Consider the following 18342-nt stretch of genomic DNA (forward strand, 5'->3'; position numbering starts at 1 on the left):
TGGCACAAATGGAACCTCATACAGGACCAGCCACCTGTGCCCCCAGACGGTTTAAGGAACAACCCACTTAAATCCTGAGATAAACGCTTCTATACAAGCTGAAGAGGGCGGAATTACAGCAAATATGAAAATGTCTTATCATTAAGTTGTGGCTTTCGCCTAATTGAGGTCAGTCTCTTGGTAGCCGTGATTGTCCCGCGTCCACATGTGTCACAAAGGGCTGCTGGAAGGCTTCTCGGCGCAGCTGTTGGGTGGCCGCTCCGACCTGCGATCAGAGCAGGTAGAGACGGCAGAGAAAGAGGAGGAGGAGGAGGCGTCATGCACTTGAGGAGGCAGCCCCCACCACCACCACCCACAACGCTGGCAATTACACACAATCAGCCCGCGAGTCCCCGCGCGCGCCGTGGAACCTGGAGGGGGTGAGGCCCGCGAGCGGCTCAAGTGCGTGCAGCTGCGCGCGCTCCAGAGAAAGCTCACTTCCCCTGCAATTAGCTGCTCGTTTTAGTTTTTTAACAAGGTTTATTATCAGCTCCTCTGGCGCTCGTTTGGTTTTTTTTTTTCGACGTCCATTTTTAGGGGTTATTTGTTGGTGTCTCAAGTGGCGCTAAGAAGTTATTTTCTGCTAATTGTCCGCTTTGACCGATTTAACGGAGACTTTAAAATGCCACTTCTGACACTTATGTTGACTGCAAGAAGACGACATAACCACACCGTCTTTGTGCTTCCTGCTTATAGGAACCTTTTAAAGATTTTATTACCTTTTTTTTTTCTGTATAGCCCCTAATGTTTTAGCTCTATTGTATTTGTCAGAATTGCTGCACCTTTATGCAGCATCTTATTATAGGGGCTGAAATAACCATAATTCTCAGTCCAGATCCCAGTAAATCAGCCTGCTGTACAATATTATAATATTCTGAAATATGCACTTTTATTATAATATAGACAAAAGCAAAATTAGGAACATCCTGAGAAACAGACTTTGTTTTTTGCTATGGTAAATTTGCCTTTTCTCATAATTGTCAATATAAAAATGGAGAGAGGAGGATGGAGAGGTAGAGAAAAAATAAATAAAACAGAAAGCAAGTGAAAAAGTCAATACTTGGTCCTTTAAGACCATTAGTAAGAGCTGTCTTTCTCTCAGACAGATGTTAGAAGTATTTTCTTTTCTTTTCACAAAGTTGTTTCATGGTGTAATAGTCTTCCTTTTTAATGTTATTAAAATCAATAGCACATTCCTAATGTACGCAGGAACATAAAAGGATGAAGCAACCAGAAGCTGGTTCAAGCTTTTTATTAGGGGTGTAAAGATTAATTGACTTAATGGATGAAGTGATCCAACCATATCGATCTGTCTGAGGCAAGTTAATCAAATTGAACTATAATATAGTTTCAAGTAGAGACAATCAAAATTGGAAAATACCATTTGAATTGAATTATGGACGGTTTATTTTACTAAAACGTAAAAACCACCAAGTGGGCATCACAGTAGACAACACATGCCTGACGGCAGCATAAAATGATCAAACCGCTTTTACAGTCCAGTGTATGGAAATACTGAATTTTGCAAAGATGTGACCACAGTGTGCTAGAATGTTCTAATAATGATCTGTTTCTGTTTTGTTTTTGTTTTGTTTTTGTGGAAAAAATTACAGTTGGCTGAACTTTATGAAACTAAAATGTTGATTTTTGTGTACTTGTTCGTTTGTACGTATATTTAATTTGCACTTGATTTTCTTGCAAGGAAAACAATTTTTGGCTAAAGATGTCCTGGATCATATGGATCAATTTTTGGGTTAGTGAATCGGATTGTTCAAAATGAACCAATACATCGGCAACCACAAATTAATATTTTTTTTTTTTAGATTTGAAATGGTTTATTTCAAGCAATCACAGAATAATGCACAAAACGATACAATAAGCGTTCATACATTCATTCAAAGACGTATCAAACTTAGGATAGATATTAAAACAAAGATTGCTTGAAAGGGAGTGGAAGGAAGCAAATTTATATAATCCCACCCCTGTTCTACCGTAACCATTTTACTATTTGATTTATCATTATCCGGTTAATAACCTTTCATCTGATATCAATGCCTTACCAACACAGTTTTATGTCATTACGTGCTTAAGTATCAATAAATCACATGACAATGATGAATTACTTCATACTTATGTAAAAGTAGTTATGACTATTTTGTATAATAACATACAACATACAGATCAGTTATCTAAAATAAATTCAGATTATTTTGATATGACTTTACTTGGTAAATGAATTGTTATATCCTGTTTTATTGTCCAGTTGTTAATAAGGTATTGACATTTTTTTAAACTTGCTTTAAAAGTTTGAAATATGTATAGAAAATATCTCTATGAACGGCTTCATCTCTTTCCCAAAATCATATGGGGGGCTGAGCATCCCCAGATGATAATCAAACCCTGCCCTGAACCCATAAAGCCCCTCCTGAAGGTTTCACGCCAAATCCATGGGTAACAATGCTTCCTCCTAAAGTTCTTTCTGGTTTTAAATTGCCCTTACTTGTATAGCACTTTTCTACCTTCCTCAAATGCCCAAAACGCTTTACAGTCACAGTCCCACTCACACATTCACACACTGATGGCGGCTCTGCTACCATCTTGGAGAACACCCTCCTTTGCACCATTCAAACAGAGCCCTTTACTTTTTACATTCTCAATATTTTATTGTTCTTCTACCTTATTATTTCTTTTACATTGTTTGTAATTTTGTTTTTGCCTTTATTGCATTGATTTTCATATTTTAGATAATCTGAGGTTTTTGTAAGTGTTTATGAAAATGTACTTTGATAACTTCAATATTACATTTTTTTTATTCCAATTACGAACAACCTTCATGTTCTGCAGCATTTTTACATGTGAATGTTTTCTGTTTAGATATGAAATTATAATGTCAAAAGCAGCAATTGCATTAGCTGTTCTTTTTTATATGTCTCTGTTACAGATGACTCTGAACATGAGTGGATTGTGCGGACCTGTCGCAAGGCTTGGGGTGACGGTGGTGGTCCTGAGAAGCTCGTTTCAGTCAAAGTGGAGCAGAAAAGCAACATCATGTGACAACCTGTTTGATTACTTCAAATTCAGCCGTCCTCTGTGGAGCAACATCCAAAACAAGAATATGAGGAAAAGAAGAAATGGTCTTTTGGATTTAGTCAAAACGTGTTTTCCTTTTACCCACATATGCTACATCTTTAGTTGTATGTGTGTACAGTTTGCTTTTGGAGTGTGAAATAATTAGAGATTCGTTCACTTTCCTTCGTTACTGTGTGGAGTTGCACCAGATTTTAATTCAACTGTTAATTATTTGTTTGCTACTCCTGTAAAAAGAGGTTGTGTGTTTTTTTGTCAAAGATCTAAATTCCTGTTTGTTCCAGCTGCACACATGCAGTTTTAGCTGTGTGTCATCCCCCAGATGTTTAGTTGAGTCCAGGAGCTGGAATTACCTCGTACAAGAGAGTTTGAAGGCTCAGACACACAAATGTAAATAATAGGTTCATAGAATGAAGAGGAGAAAGACTGTAAGACAGCAACATATCTTAGTTGTTCGGGCTAAAAAAAGATTTTTAACAAAATTGGATTAAACAGAAACCATTACAGGTAGCTGATGTTTAGTACATTTTTTCTTCTTTTGCTGGTGCTTAATAATTATTTATTTGGAGCTTTTTTTTACTTTGGTTTTAGAACAAATAAACATGTTTTCATGTTGACAAAGGGGTTCAGACAATAAGCAATTTTAATCCTTAATGACATTATGGTGTCTGTTTTTCACAAGTAACTACACTCAAACGCACATTCAAATAATGTAGGAAAGTAGTTAGTAATATCATATTTTGTCATAAATGCAGTAAATTATTTAAAAAAAACCTTGTTATATATAATTATGTGGCTTCACTGTGAAAAAAATATATTTTTTACGATTTTATTGTTAAATAAATGTGTTGAACCACTGATTAATTTATTAACTTTGCAAAAAAAAATACAAATGCAACATTTTCAAACACTGATGTTTCAAAAGAATGGAGAGGCAAACGTTCCACATAAATAATTCAAAAACACACAAAAGATTTAACATTCTATTTTATTGCATTGTATGACACAAAACATTTATGAAGCACAGTCTATCAGTAAACCTTTTTGTCAACCTTTTTTTTCACTTTTTTTTGTCAAAAAAACTCATCTTTGAGAGGGGAAAAGTGCTTTACAGGGATTTACCAACTCAATAAATACAAAGGATTTGAGGTTTTGGTGGATCCTGTTCTTCACACAATGGCCATGTCACAAAAACACAGACGCACACTTGTCAGTGCACACAGAAACACGCACGCTTACACACACACACACCATCATCAGCACTCAGCTTACTATGTACAAACTTAATCAGCTTTCTACTGCCCATATTGTACCAATACACAGTCCCTCATTGTGTGGAAACAATGAAGCAAGAACATCATAAATTATAAACTGGTGATATTAAACATTCGGGGTGCTTATGTAACAAATCCAGTTTAAGAGAAATAGATAACTGAAATGATAAACTCAGGTTTGCTTTTATCACAACAACCATCATACTTTAATAATACACAAGGCCCAATCTTGTGCTTTATTCCATTTTTTATCAGCTGTTAAACAAAATACTTTTTTCCTTTAGTTTTCTATCAAGATGGTAAAAAGTGTTATTAATGCCTTCATTATTTGTCTACAAAAAAAATATTTCTAGGAATCAACAGAGTTTTTAGATAAGGCACATTCTCAACCTCATTTAGTAAAAAAAAAAAAAAAATCACCCCCAAAGAAATTTATGGAATTTTCCTTCTGTTTTTTTTAAAGTCCCTACATTAATGGTCATTTTAAAAGTAAACAACTTTCTGTTAAAATCTGGGTTTCCTTCACGGTTGCTGAGCAAGAAAACATAGGGGTCTTACCTCTCTGCCCTGCCCCTCCGGCACATCCCCTTTACTGTAAATTGATGAACAGCTTTCAGACAGCACTCAGGAAGCTTCAGTCCAGTTTCCTTTATCAGTTTCATTCCTTTAGAAGTCCCTTTATCTTCAGCTGAGAAGCTGGATGAATCGAATGGAAAATACTGTACAAAGCAGAATCGGTCCCTCGGGTGGAGGAAAATGTAGTGAGTGACTTCCTGCTAATTATCAACGTCTTTATATCGCCTCTGATGGGTTGGCAACTGGATCAGTGTCCATATAAAAATGAGAACATTTTGAGGTTTGTCTCTCAAGTTAATTTCCTTGTTTACGTGCTGACAGGGCTCCCGGCGGCTTTTGACTCCTGCGCAATCTTTGAGTGAGTTCAGGGCGGTGATAGGAGATTGCGGGTATGGATCCAGAAGTCAGAGGTCAGGGGGGCAAGCTAGCGACTGAGTGGGAGCTGAGGGAGTGCCATGGCCTGGTGAGGGAGTGTCTGAGAGGTCAGGACGGAGAAGGGGTGACCTGGTAAAAAAAAGTTAAAAGGAAAAAAAACTTTATGAGCTTTTTTTTTTTACAAAAAAGAAAACACTTAGAAATAAATCTGACAGGTTTCTGAACAAAGCCCAACTCACTGTCGATGTAGCCATGAAGCGCCACCATGCGCGCGCGCTCAGGACTGCCGAAAGGGGAGTAATGCAGCTCGTCGGGTAGTGATGAGGGTATCCTGGACTGCGGATGACCCTGCGGAGCCCCGCTGTGCTGGGGTGTGTGCTTTTTATGTCTTGCTCTGCAGTTTTGAAACCACACCTATGAAGATGCAACAGATCAAAACAATAATGCAACTAAAAGCAGTGGACAGGCCGGGGTGTGTGGGAAAATGCTAATCCTCAGAACTGTAACATTACAGAAACCCACAGTGAGCTGCAACATTTTAACACACCACCTTGGCAAAGTGCTGCACAAAATAAAAGCACAACAACAAAAATTCATGAAAACATAAAAATCAGCACTAGTATATTCAAAATGAATACATTTAGAAGAGAAGTCTGAAAAGCATAAATCTGAATCAGTACTGACCTGTATGACTCTCCTGCTGAGGCCCGTCATGTCTGCCAGTTTCTGGAGCGTCTGGGCATCTGGGTTATTATCCTGAGCAAACTGGGCTTGCATGATCTGAATATGAGAAAGCATGCGGTTAAAAACCTGCCTCAAGTCAGCCACAAAGCCAGAGCGCTTTTGGAATGAGGAGGCCAATAATTTCACCTGGAGCTGCTCTGCAGTGAAGGACGTCCGTGCTCTTTTGGCCGGTTTGGGCTGACTGTCTTGTTCTGTCGGAACTGCTCCCTCCAATGTGATGCCATTTCCTAAAATAGCACCAAAAAAATTCCCCTTACGGCACTAAAAGTTTTCTGTTGCAACACCACAGCACAACAGAAACAAAAACTATTTCAATTTCGCTACCTAAATCTTTTTATTTTAGGTTAAAAAAAACACTTAAAAGAAAGATTTTATAAGATAAATAAAAGTACGCAAACTAAAAAAAAGGATAAAAAGCGAGAATCAGTATTCGCAAAACATTTAACAACTTTTATTTTTAAATTAAGATTACGTGAATTGATTTTAGGACATGGGGAATGATGCGAGTTGATTCTAGCTGACATTTCCTTTTCACAGTAGCCATTTTTTGTATTTAAATTGTATTTTAAATTATGTCAAATTTAGCCTATTTCAGAATTTTTATCACCTAAAGGAGAAAACTTTTTGTCTGGATGCAAAGAAATGTATCTAAACCACAAAGACGTTTATAAACTCGTCTAATTCACAAACCTTCAGCTCTTTAAAGTGAAGTACTGCCAAACCTCATAAAATTGTAAATAAGTGACCTAAATCAGAAAGAAGTATGCCACATTTTCCTATAATATTTGCATTTAAATGTGTTTGAAATGGTTATTGGATTAAATCATTTTTTGTGAAGTAACTCAAGCATTTCAAACGTACCACTCTCAGCTGCTCGTTTGAGGTTTTCCACCATGGTGTCGTAGTGGATCCGACACAAGACCTTCTCCTCCACCAGGCCGAACTCCTCTCCCGTGGACAGCTGCCTCTTGCAGGAGTAGCATGCAAAACAGGCCAAGTGGTATGCATTCCCCCTCGCGCGTCTCACCCAGTCACTGGCATATATCTGCCTCCCGCATCGGGCACACTTAGTACCAAACCTACTGTGAGAGAAAGAAGAGGAAAACAAAGGCCGAGGGGAAGAAGTGAAGCACGATAAGAAATGGGATCTTGAACACAACATTTGCAGGTCAAAATTTTCCCAGAAGACCTGAGATCATGTCTCTGTTTAGCAAATAGTAGTTCCCAAGTACAAAAAAATAAAACAGGAAGCATGCACTTACATCCCTACAGTATCTGAAGAAAAAAAAAAGTGTTTTTAAAGGTTGAACTTCTGGTATTTCTCAAAGACTTTAAAGAAGAAACCTTGGAGGAGGATATGGCCTTTTAGAAAAGAGTCCAGATTGCGGCTGCAAGCTGAGCCTTGAATGCAAACAAACCAACACCTGCAATTTCCTGCCTGATTCATGAAGGCCCTGACACACACAAATATACTCATACACAGGGGAGCAAATCTGCCCTGACTTAAGTTGGGGGGGGTTTAAGCACAGTGGAAGATGAGGAAATGCTCAGATAACATAATTCCAGATCACCATATTGTAACTGATAGCAACAATAATGCTGTGTGCAGTCAAACCTAAACTGTCGGACTCCGAGTCCTCACTGGAGGGCTGGACTAATACACACTAGGCCAGGGGTCGGCAAAACGCGGCTCAGGAGCCGCATGCGCATTTTCAAAAATGTTTGAAAATGTAAAAAGATGGGGGAGAGAAATATATTTTATGTTTTAATATGGTTTCTTTAGGAGGAAAAACATGACACAAACATTCTTAACGTTTTCCAATGCTGTAAGAATGTGTAGAATAAATATTAAATTTCAACATTTCTGTCAACGAATATTTGCGTCATAGTCTGCGACACACGTTTCTACCAGCAGGGCGGCGGACCGCTAGGCAGGTGGCTGATGTAAATCGAACCACCGTCGGTTCCGTGCATTGCTTGATGAAGTTGAAAGCGAATATTCCGATCTCCTGCTACACAACACAGTCCGATGGCTGTCCAGGGGTGACGTTTTGCGTCACTTTGTCGTCTGTTTAGAACACGTGAAGACATTCATTAAAAGCAAAGACCTGAACTACCCGCAACTGCAAGATACTGGTTGGCTCGAAAAGCTGCACGTTTTGGTGGATATGACTGTGACAAATCAAGCCACCTAAACGAGCTGAATGAAAGTCTCCAGGGGCGGGAAAACACTGCGCCGCAAATGTCTGAAGCTGTTCTGTCATTCGAGCGCAAGCTGACTGTCTTTGCAGAGATGTACAGCGAAGAAGAGAAGAGGATGCTGCTGCGTTTTACCCTCTTTTGCACTGACCTGCTTGGCATTTGCACAGAAATCAAACTTAACTGTATTAATTTCATTTTATATACATTACCTTTTCAAAAGGCTGTTGTTTTCTTTTTTATAAACGCAGGCTGCGTTTTATTGCACTCTGTTTAGTTCCCAGAGAGGGGCACGTCACGCACGTTCCATTTTATTGTTTTTTGTTCGAATCCTCAAAATAAAAATGACATAAAAAATTGGATTTCTTTATTTCATTTCTTTAATTTTATGAAAGCAATGAAACATAATTTATTAATATTGTAATGAAGTTAAACTTGCACAACAGAGCAGTCACGTGACGCATCGTTCTCCGCAGAATGCACTGCAGTAAATAAACATTTAATTGTTAATGCTCATAATGTATTTGTAGCAACTTAGTCATTTTGATAGCAGGCTAATATAGCTAATATAGATTCATATTGCATGCATTGCCTTTATTATAAGGCTTAAATAGGGCTTTTAATATTTTGCGGCTCCAGACATATTTGTTTTTTTTGGTCCAAAATGGCTCTTTCAACATTTTGGGTTGCCGACCCCTGCACTAGGCAACAAAGTGTCTCTGAAGTAAGACATAGGTGAACTAGAACTAGCTTGTGTGTTTTTAAACCCATTTGTATCATATTTATTACAGGCATTTCTGAGACCCCTATCTCATTAGCATGATCTAAACTTTCCTTAAAAACCCATTGGATATAATTTGGTCCATGTTTTCGTCACTATGGTTCAACAGCATTCCACCAGGGGCAGTAGAAGGGCTTTCCCTGCTCATTTTAAAATAGCGGCTTCCATGAAATCTCAAAAACACTTTTGACAGGAAAAGTTTTGCTGGTTTTCAAAACTTTATAGTGAGAATAACTCATCTATAGTTTTTCTTATGACTACATGCTTGATTGAATGAATACAAAATGTGTTAATAATTAAGTCTACTAAAGTTGCACCACATTAAAAATGTGTGTATTAAATTTGAGACAGTGGATAAATAACGAGATTTTTTCCTAAACACTCATGACAATATTTTGCATCTTAATTAATATTGTTGTGAGCAAAAACGTACCAAATCCCCCAACGTGTCATAATTGATACTATCTATATTTCGTTAAAAAAAAATTTGACTGCAATTTTTTCTTTTTGTGAATTTCAGCAAAAGGGTTTAAAAAACATCTTAATTCTTAAATTTGGAATTTTCTGTCAAATCTTTGATTTAGTGGGCTTTACAGAGTTAAATTAACAGAAATATTTACACGCAGAAAATACTGTGCACTATTTGGGGAATTCTGCAAATAAAATCCCACCTTTGTACAACTTTAATGTTATACAAGCTGCCTTTTTTACACTAGAAAAAAAAAGAGATTAAGCTCCACATTTAGCGAACGCATTATGGGATTGAATGGGTGTTTGCATTGAGATGGATACAGTCAGGCTAAGAGTCATTGTTGGGGTCTGCAGCTGCCAAGTCTGGAGAAGGAGGATAGATCTGTAAGTAGTCTGAAAGCGGGAAATGGGGGGAAGGGGCATAAACAGGCACCTTTTATTCAACTGTATGACCAGATTTCTAATTCATGCTTGCTAAAAGTGGAGACATTTTCATCAGCAGGCTCGGATATCAAGGGCAAAGGGTTGACTTCTGGAGCGCAAACACGAGCCATATTCAGGGAAATGTGAGCGGAGCAGGAGCGCAGAAGGAGAGCTTAAGTGACTGAGGCAGGGCTGTAGTGTTGAGAAAAGCAGCTATGTGAAGGACGTCAATGGCAGACGAGAGAAGGGGCAGGAGGACGGAGGGGGTGCGTTGCCAAGTAAGTGGGTTTGGCAGTGTTTCAGTGAACTCAAGCCCACTCTGTCTGGGATAAAAGCGCACTACAATCCTGACATCTCACAAGCTCATAACCCACCTCACGTGTCAGAACCCAGAAGCTTCATTTTCATGCATGTAGTTTAGAGGAGGATAAGTCAGCTACCAGGAAAAATCTGCATGCAGCTTCCTGCATCTGCATTCCTTCCTAGTTTTTATCACAACCAATTCCTAAGACTTTCCAACCAAGTCCCACTCGAATCAACTTTCGATCTATTGTAAAAGCATTTCCAGTGGTCTTTTCCTTATGATTATGCTGCTTTTTAGGCAAAATCATGATGAACTATGTCTTTTTCTGGGACATAGTTTCTGCAGAGCAGCAGGGGTTCATTAAAAATTTGCCTCTGATTTTTGGACGACACTGTTGGCGCAGAGTCACTTCCCATAATCCCTTTGTTTACACCCTCTCTCTCTGACTAGCTTACAGCCCCTCACAACCCCAACCTAACATCAATGATGTAACAAAAATGCGAAACAATATCGGAGCCATCCAGCCATACAGTTTTGAGTTTTGTCTGACCCTGATTCACCACGGTTTGAATAAAGAAATACTCAGAAACACAGTTTTAATCTCAAATTTCGTCATATATGATCTTCATCATGAGAAAAATGCTACAAGAACATGTTAAAAACACCAAAGACAAAATTTTCATTGGTCTTTAAGCTGCCCTAGAAACAATGCCAAGAGAACTCAAAACAACCTTGAGTGCTGCAGAACAGTCTTTCAACTCAACCCTTTTTCAGAGGATTGCTGCCTGCCTCTACTGTAAGGAAGGAGGCATTGTGAAACATTAGAGCTAATCTGACGTGACAGCTTGTCAGTTCCATGCTCCCAGACAGAACACAGAAAAGCTGCAAATCGTCCCATGTTTTAACTTCCTCCTCTATCTTCATATCCTTTCCTTTAACCTCAGATTTTTTGAACACATGTACCAAAATCCTGGTGTTTATGTTGGAGCAGTCCTCGCAGGCTCACAGAGCTCTATTCTTCCTTCAGAACTCCTTTTGCAGCCCTTCTTTCACCTAACTTTCATTTGATTTTGTTAAACACTAATTCACCTGCTGACAGAGTAGCTGGAGGGCATTTTTTAAAAATAGTTTCTGATGTGCTGTAAAAAATAATTTGTTCAAAGTCGTTATTTATTATTTATTAAAATAATTATCTGGTTATGTGGCTTTGAGTTGTACAGCTAATGTATGCATTTAAATGTAAGATGTGGGTCAAAGGAAGTATTATCTCAAATTATTTTTAAACAGCTTATCAATTTTTTCCCCTGGCTTTCACCAATTCACCCCCTCCAAAAGAGAAGCTGTGACATTTTCCCTCTCTGAATTGAGACTGCAGGCACTTTTCTTTGTTTTTCAACATGAATAATCTGTTTCAATGCTCAAACCAAGCAGTTTTTATTTAAATGTGTTGAACTGTGTGACAGATGTCTTATTATAATTTGAATCCATTGACTTCTTACAACTCCAACTGCTCTCTCTCTCTGCCCTATTGCCTTTGTTGCTATGGAGATGTCACCAGTTCATCAGAGGTGGGTGGTTGATGATTTTGAAGCAAAAGTAACAAAGTTATATACAACAAGATCGGGGTCTAAATGTGTGCACATCTCACCCACAGAGTTCATTACATATTCGCGGACTCTGGTTACAGTGTGGGTTTCCCGGGGAACGCCTGATTAGTGTAACTTCCTGTGTGGCCTGCAGCTCGAGGACATGGATGAGGTTTCCAAGCAAACGGGGTAAAAGGAGGGAGGAGGAGGCTGATAAAGAAACATTTCACCCCATGTATGTATCTGAGATCAAACCCCCAAACCCTGACATGGCTTTGAGAGGCACAGCGGGGGCCCTATCCTGTTCACCCCCACCTGCCCCTCCACCATGAAGGCTCACATAATCCCAGCCCCACTCCTGCACAGGCATACACATGCACACAGAGGGAAACCCACTCTGATTTCCTGCTATTACACCCTATTAAAGCAGCTGTCAGTCCTGAGCCAGATGAGAGGCTGACACAGATGAGGAAACATCTCCAGAGGTTTGAAAGAAGCCCAGAGGATCTGGACTTTCACCGGTGTTTAGTCGACTTTAAATCTGACCAGATCGCTGGTTGCAGTTTATATTTACAAGTCTGTGAGGGCAGCGGTCCTATAAGAACATCACTTTTGATATAAAAAATGAAGACATGGAACTCATAAAGCCATCAAAGCAAAAAAAAAAACAATTCTGTTACATTTTTGCACTTTGTATTGGATATATTCCACATAATAGGTATTAGGAAAATTATATAATCCCAAATACAGCTTTAATTTATATTCAATGAGCCATTTTCTTTAGTTTTCTTGTTTATTTGCTCCCGAAATAAGATACATTTCCAGTAATCTTGAGAATTTAAAGTGACCTAATTTACTTTAAGGCCTAACGCACAATGAAAATCTATTGAAGGTTCGTATAAAGATAAATATAATTCCCAGAATCCACTGGTGTTCCTCACTTCACTACACACAGTTATGATATTATCTCTTCAGTCAGAGTTAAAACGAACATTGCATTATCTAATTTTGGCTCACACTTTTACCTCATCACCTCACAAAGAAGAAACTTTTTTTTTTTTTCAAGAACAATAAGGTCCCAATGTTATTCTTTTAAACCCTAAACAGTTATCAAGGATTTAATTTATTGCATGGATTTTAGATAAATATATTTAAACACGCTTTCAAAAAATTGACATGAATTGATACTTTAATGTGTCTGTGTGGCTCAGTCTACGTGATACACAGTTCAGATTGAAGATTACAGGCAGAACAGAGGAATTCTGTGATTTTTTTTTTTAAGGATGCAGGTCAGTTAGAAATATGTCTATGGTTTGGGAAAGCAAACACTAAAATCTCTCAATCTGACAGGAAAAATTGTGAAATGATTGGCAGCTGACAGACGTGTATCAATAAACAGAAATGGGTCAGCGAATGTATGTCTTGTGTTGAGAGCACGGATGTGTGTTCATGACAAAAATAATTGACATTTCAGTGAATCCTCTTAAAATGATTTCCGTCTTTATAGCTCTAAGAGTGTGACTTTTTCTCTCTTGCTTTAAGTTTAGAAAGAAGTAACATTCAGATTAGAAACATGTTGACCAGACTCTCGGGGCGGTGTAATTGCTGGTCTGGAGGCCCAAGGGTCTGGGATAGAGAAGAACTAATTGATGGTAATTATAAACCTCACTGGTGGCTTGGTGCCAGGTTTTTATCAGACAAACAGCAACGTTCTTTCACAGCTCACACATAGGATACATGTTTCTGTTCATCCCCTTCAGGCTGATAAAAATAAGCCTGACAAACTTTAACTGGTGTGAGGATGGTTAGCCTCATACCACGATCATATAAACATTCAACATTCTTTCCTTTCATTCTCTTTTCAAAGCACTTGCACTGCCATAAAACCCCTAAAGATAAGCATTTGATAGACAAATATAATCTGAAATATATATATATATATATATATATATATATATATATATATATAGTTTAAACATATATAGTTTAGACAATTAATTATAGCTATAATTGTTTTTCACGTTGCAAAAATTATTATGACTACAATTACTATGGTTTTATTTTGTAGTAATTTCAACATTTTAATTATTGTCCATGGCAATTAAAGAAACACAGCATATCGGGAATAGAATAGAATCGAATATAGGAAAAAGGAATAAAACTAAATTAAATTCAACATTTTGAACTAGAATTGAACAGATCTCAAAGGAATAGAATAGAATAGAATAGAATAGAATAGAATAGAATAGAATAGAATAGAATAGAATAGAATAAAATAAAATAAAATAAAATAAAATAAAATAAAATAAAATAAAATAAAATAAAATAGTAACATTTTGCAATTGACACTTTGTTTTCCTTTGGGAAACCTACTAAAGTCAGATAACTAGGCCTGCGCACTCAAACTGGTATTTCCGGTGATTTCCGTTTGACTCAAGTGCCTCACAGGTGATAAAGCGGCCAAGGCGCGCACCCGCGTGGCACGCGAGCTAATATGTTAAAGAGCGTTAACTGCTGCTGTTTAATGCAATCATTAGTGGGGGAATCTCTCACCTGCGGCCGACCAGAAACACGCACAGATTAGGCGAGTTGGAAGATAATTAATTTCTGGTTTGACGTAGATCCTGCGCTTTTCAGGGCGAACGTCACCTCTAAACATTAAGAAACAAAATCCGTTTTTTTTCTAACACTCCAAGGCTTTGCTTTTTGTTTCCATTGAGAATTGTGCGTTTTTGGATTTAGACATAACAAAATGTCGCATCTTTCAAGTCATCGTAAGGAGCGGAGGCTTTTATTTTGACACGCACGAGGATTTTTTTGAAAAGGCCTTTCTATATTTGATTGAAGCGGCCCTCATCCCTCCCGAAGGACATACTGGGCGGTTGTGTCTAACGGAAACAGAGACACTGACAGAAAGGTGCATGAGAGAGAGAGAGAGGGGGGGGGGGGGTAGTTTGAAAACGCGACCATAAACTTACCCTACCTGAAATAATCCATTTTGCAGAAGATCTCCTTGTTTTTAATGTAGCAGCTGCTGTGCTGACGTAATGACGTTCTGCACACCGAGCACTCCAGACAGCGCACGTGCCAAATCAGATTGTTCACCTGCAGAAAAAAAAGGGTGAATCAAAACTAGCATGACATCAGGATTTTTTTTCTCAGAAAAAATTAAGAGATTATTTTTAATATTCAAGACATAATTATAATTTCAATTAAGTGTTTCTTTTCTGTCTTTTTTGGTCTAAACGTTATTATTGTCCAACATAAATAAATACCACACAATTAAATCAATTTGCATCCATAGTTGGACAACTTTTTTCAATTCCTTTACATTCAGTAACCCCTAAATTCTTAGTGGTTTTTAGTGATTATTTGTTTTCTTTTCATTTGTAAAACAGAAAAAAAAAGTATTTTGTTATTTAAGCTAAAATACCGTTTATGTAAAGTTAGAATAGGTTTGGCTGCTCCTAAAAAAATTAGTCAAACCAAAGCGACTGTTAAACTTAATCATCTACCAACATAAAGGGATTTCCTTTAATTGGAATTCTTTAAGAAATGTAAACATTGTATTTTAAACGTGTAAAAACATGCAATGTATTTTTTGAAAGTTGTTATTACCGCATAAACATGAAGCTGTCACTTCTTTTTTAATCAAGCCAATTACATGAATTTTATTTAGTAATTTTAGTCAGATAAAATATATTCTAAACTAACACCATTAATGAAATAAATACAGGTGAACACTTAGTAATGAGGTGCTTTAGTTTTTGTTACAAAAAGAAACGTATGATATTAAATATTATGAAAAAGTACCATTGTTATTTTTTGGCTTAAATAAAAAGCCCCCAAAAAGTTGTCATATTTTACCGTTTTATTTTTTTTAAATCGAATCTTCATGTCTTTAGTCTAAAAAATAGAATTTAAGTGGCCCTCAAATTCCCGCCTGCATCAGTTGTTGTCTTCCTTTTCTTTCCGTCTTATCATCATGACAGACTGAGAACAAAGTGTTGTCAGATAATGGACCGACAATTTTAACACTTCCTCAAAAACGTGCTTTTCATGGAAAACACGCGCGCTCGCGCGCGCCACGAGACAGGCTGTAAAACAGTAAAACCCAAACTTCCTTGTTGTGTCTGCGGTCTCCCCAAACACTCAGAGCCCCTTTTCTCTCACATTTTGTGTAGATAACCTCAGGTAGATTTAAACAGGTGCCGCCTGTCCAGAGGTTGTACAGATTAAGGACAATTCCCTGAATAATCCTAATTTCGAATCTAATTCTCAAGAAAAAAGTCGGAATTGCCACTAAAAATTCGAGATTTGCCTTGTGCAATTTGTTTAAATCTTGTTTAACATCAGAGCGCATTAAGTCAAGACTTTCTTTGCATTCCAGAACAGAAGAGCAAACATGTCTAATCCAAAAATATACCAAAGTCAACATGAAACTCTCCAGTTTGTTTGGAGAAGACGAACCACTGCTCGTGCGTCTTGATACAAGCATTTAAGATAAAGTAAACATGAAAGTTCCTTTCTTGTCATACTCTCACCTTGAGCAAGTATCTGTCCAGGATCTCCAGACCGCAGCTGGCGCACAGGTTCTTCCCGGTTGACGGCACAGAGCTGGCGGTGGAGGTTGGCGAGCAGGAGGGGGTGGACGGAGTGCTGGGAGACGAGCGGGTCTCCTCCCGCTCCATGTTGGACCGCTGGGATTCTCCTTCCGAGTGAGACTGCAAAAAGCGCATCAGCACAGCTCAGCAAACACACAAAACAAGCTTCTCCAGGGCTGCGCCATCCGCGCTTGGAGATGTCGCCATTTTTATTTGTTGATTGACGCATTCGAACTTCATCCGCTGACTCCAACCACATGGCTGCGCGCGGGCCAGGCGAGCAGCTGTGTGGCGTGCGCATTTGGTCACTGCCTGATTGAAGAATTACCAAACGTGCAAACAGGGACTGCAGCTCTCACCGTGGGTGCGCGTGTGGATGGCACGCTGCGGCGCCGGTGGTCAGATCAGCGACTAAATCACTTTCCAAGCCTCTTCTTCAAACGAAGAACTGTCAGGTGACATTCGCAGAGGAGCCACAGAGCTGCTCCTGGGCTTTATATAAAGTGGCCCCGACAAAAAAATACCCGTGGACTTGTTTAAATGGACCCTGCTAAATGCCCGTTTTAATGAAGCTATTTCAATTTGGATTGATTTTTCCTTTCACCCCCTTAACCCATGCCTTTCAGTGTAATCGTTTTTTTTTCTTTTTCATGCAACCCAGGACACCAGAGGGGTAGTGATTGGGGGGTTGGAGGGAAGCTGGGGAGGGTGTCAGCACACACAACTACCTGTAATTACAAATAGCCTGGATCGCCGTGGATAAGAGGGACCCGGAGTGTCAATTTCAACTGTCAATCAGAGGAAAGCAAGAGGTCACCAGAAGAATTGCAAATTTGATTCTTAATGGCTGCAATTAAAATCTGTAATTCTTTTCACAGGTGAGCAGCGATTATTGTCACGGAGCAAAACCCACTGGACGCGAGACTGCAGATACAAGATGCACTAAACTATTTCCTTTAGGGTGAAGATTTCTCAGGAAAGCATGTCATCACACAGTTTAGGCCTAAAACACTGCAGTCGGAGCCTTTTACGCACAAAGCTGTTATAAGTACCTGCTTGGTGGGGATTCCTTCAGATAGAATCTTATTTCCCTCTGAAAGAGGGGACAAAACTTCATTTTTCCAGTACATGAACCCCTGGAGCCTCACAGCGGGAGATGTGTCCAAACCCGGTGCCTAGAATCAGGAGAGGAATCGGCGCACGGCGTCGGGTCTTTCACCATCCGTACCATGCGTAAATGTAACCGAAAGCCACTTTTCTCTTTGAAAAAAAAAAAAAAAAAAAGATTGTCCTTTTAGATGCAACAAAGTGCAACGATCTGCGCAACAGAAATGGAAAAAATGCAGAGACGGAGCGTGACTAGGTTGTCGCTCCCTCAAATAGCCCAATCGAGACCGGGAAGATCTCGTCCTTTACTTCTCTTCACTCCACTTTTGAGCTGTAAAGTCTGTCTGCAGCGACTTTCTATTTAATTCCACGGCTCCAGAGAGAAGCTGGCGGAACCAGAGCGCAGCAGGAACGCACGGGCGAGGTGTCTTTGCAGAGCTGTGGGTAGTGAAAGTTTGCGCGGCTCGCTGGCCTGCCTTATAGTAAAAAGAAGGGGGAGGGCGAGGTAAGACTTTCATGTGCGTGAGAAGGCTGGACGCACTTTGGATCGGTTGTGATACAAACTTACCGAAGCTCTGCAGCTGGTTGATGTCTCAGACATTCAGCGGCCGCCACGGAGCAAATAAATAACCTGTAAACCATGATTGCTTACATTATTGTCCTCTGTTTGCCACTGGAAATATGAAATGATGGAACAGCTTCATTTTTACGCACACAAATGACTCTTTTTTTAAAACTAAAGAGTTGACCCAAAAAGCTAGAAACATTTAGT

The 18342-nt window shown here is 38.9% G+C and overlaps 2 protein-coding genes across 5 annotated transcripts in view; one reads left to right on the forward strand and one right to left on the reverse strand.

Moving 5' to 3' along the window:
* Positions 1-4274, forward strand: part of morn5 (MORN repeat containing 5) — a 31980-nt gene extending 27706 nt beyond the window's left edge. For all 3 annotated transcript variants that reach the window (XM_023960646.1, XM_023960647.1, XM_023960648.1), the window contains exon 5: positions 2981-4274. In XM_023960646.1, the coding sequence (XP_023816414.1) occupies positions 2981-3093 (113 nt within the window). In that variant the 3' untranslated portion in view covers positions 3094-4274. The remainder of the gene's footprint in view (positions 1-2980) is intronic.
* On the reverse strand, positions 4100-18313 carry lhx6 (LIM homeobox 6). 2 transcript variants are annotated; one of them, XM_023960644.1, is made up of 8 exons: positions 17516-18313; positions 16404-16583; positions 14843-14964; positions 6957-7174; positions 6222-6322; positions 6036-6131; positions 5591-5765; positions 4100-5480 (listed from the first exon to the last, which is right to left on the reverse strand). In XM_023960644.1, the coding sequence occupies exons 1-8, from the start codon at positions 17591-17593 to the stop codon at positions 5401-5403; spliced, it is 1050 nt and encodes a 349-aa protein (XP_023816412.1). In that variant the 5' UTR covers positions 17594-18313; the 3' UTR covers positions 4100-5400. The 2 variants fall into 2 exon arrangements, with proteins under 2 accessions (XP_023816412.1, XP_023816411.1); XM_023960643.1 differs by having other exon boundaries at positions 6957-7177; positions 17516-18310.
* Between the last annotated feature and the right edge of the window lie 29 nt (positions 18314-18342).

The sequence above is a fragment of the Oryzias latipes genome, chromosome 12 (assembly GCF_002234675.1).
Source record: "Oryzias latipes chromosome 12, ASM223467v1".
NCBI classification, from domain to species: domain Eukaryota; kingdom Metazoa; phylum Chordata; class Actinopteri; order Beloniformes; family Adrianichthyidae; genus Oryzias; species Oryzias latipes.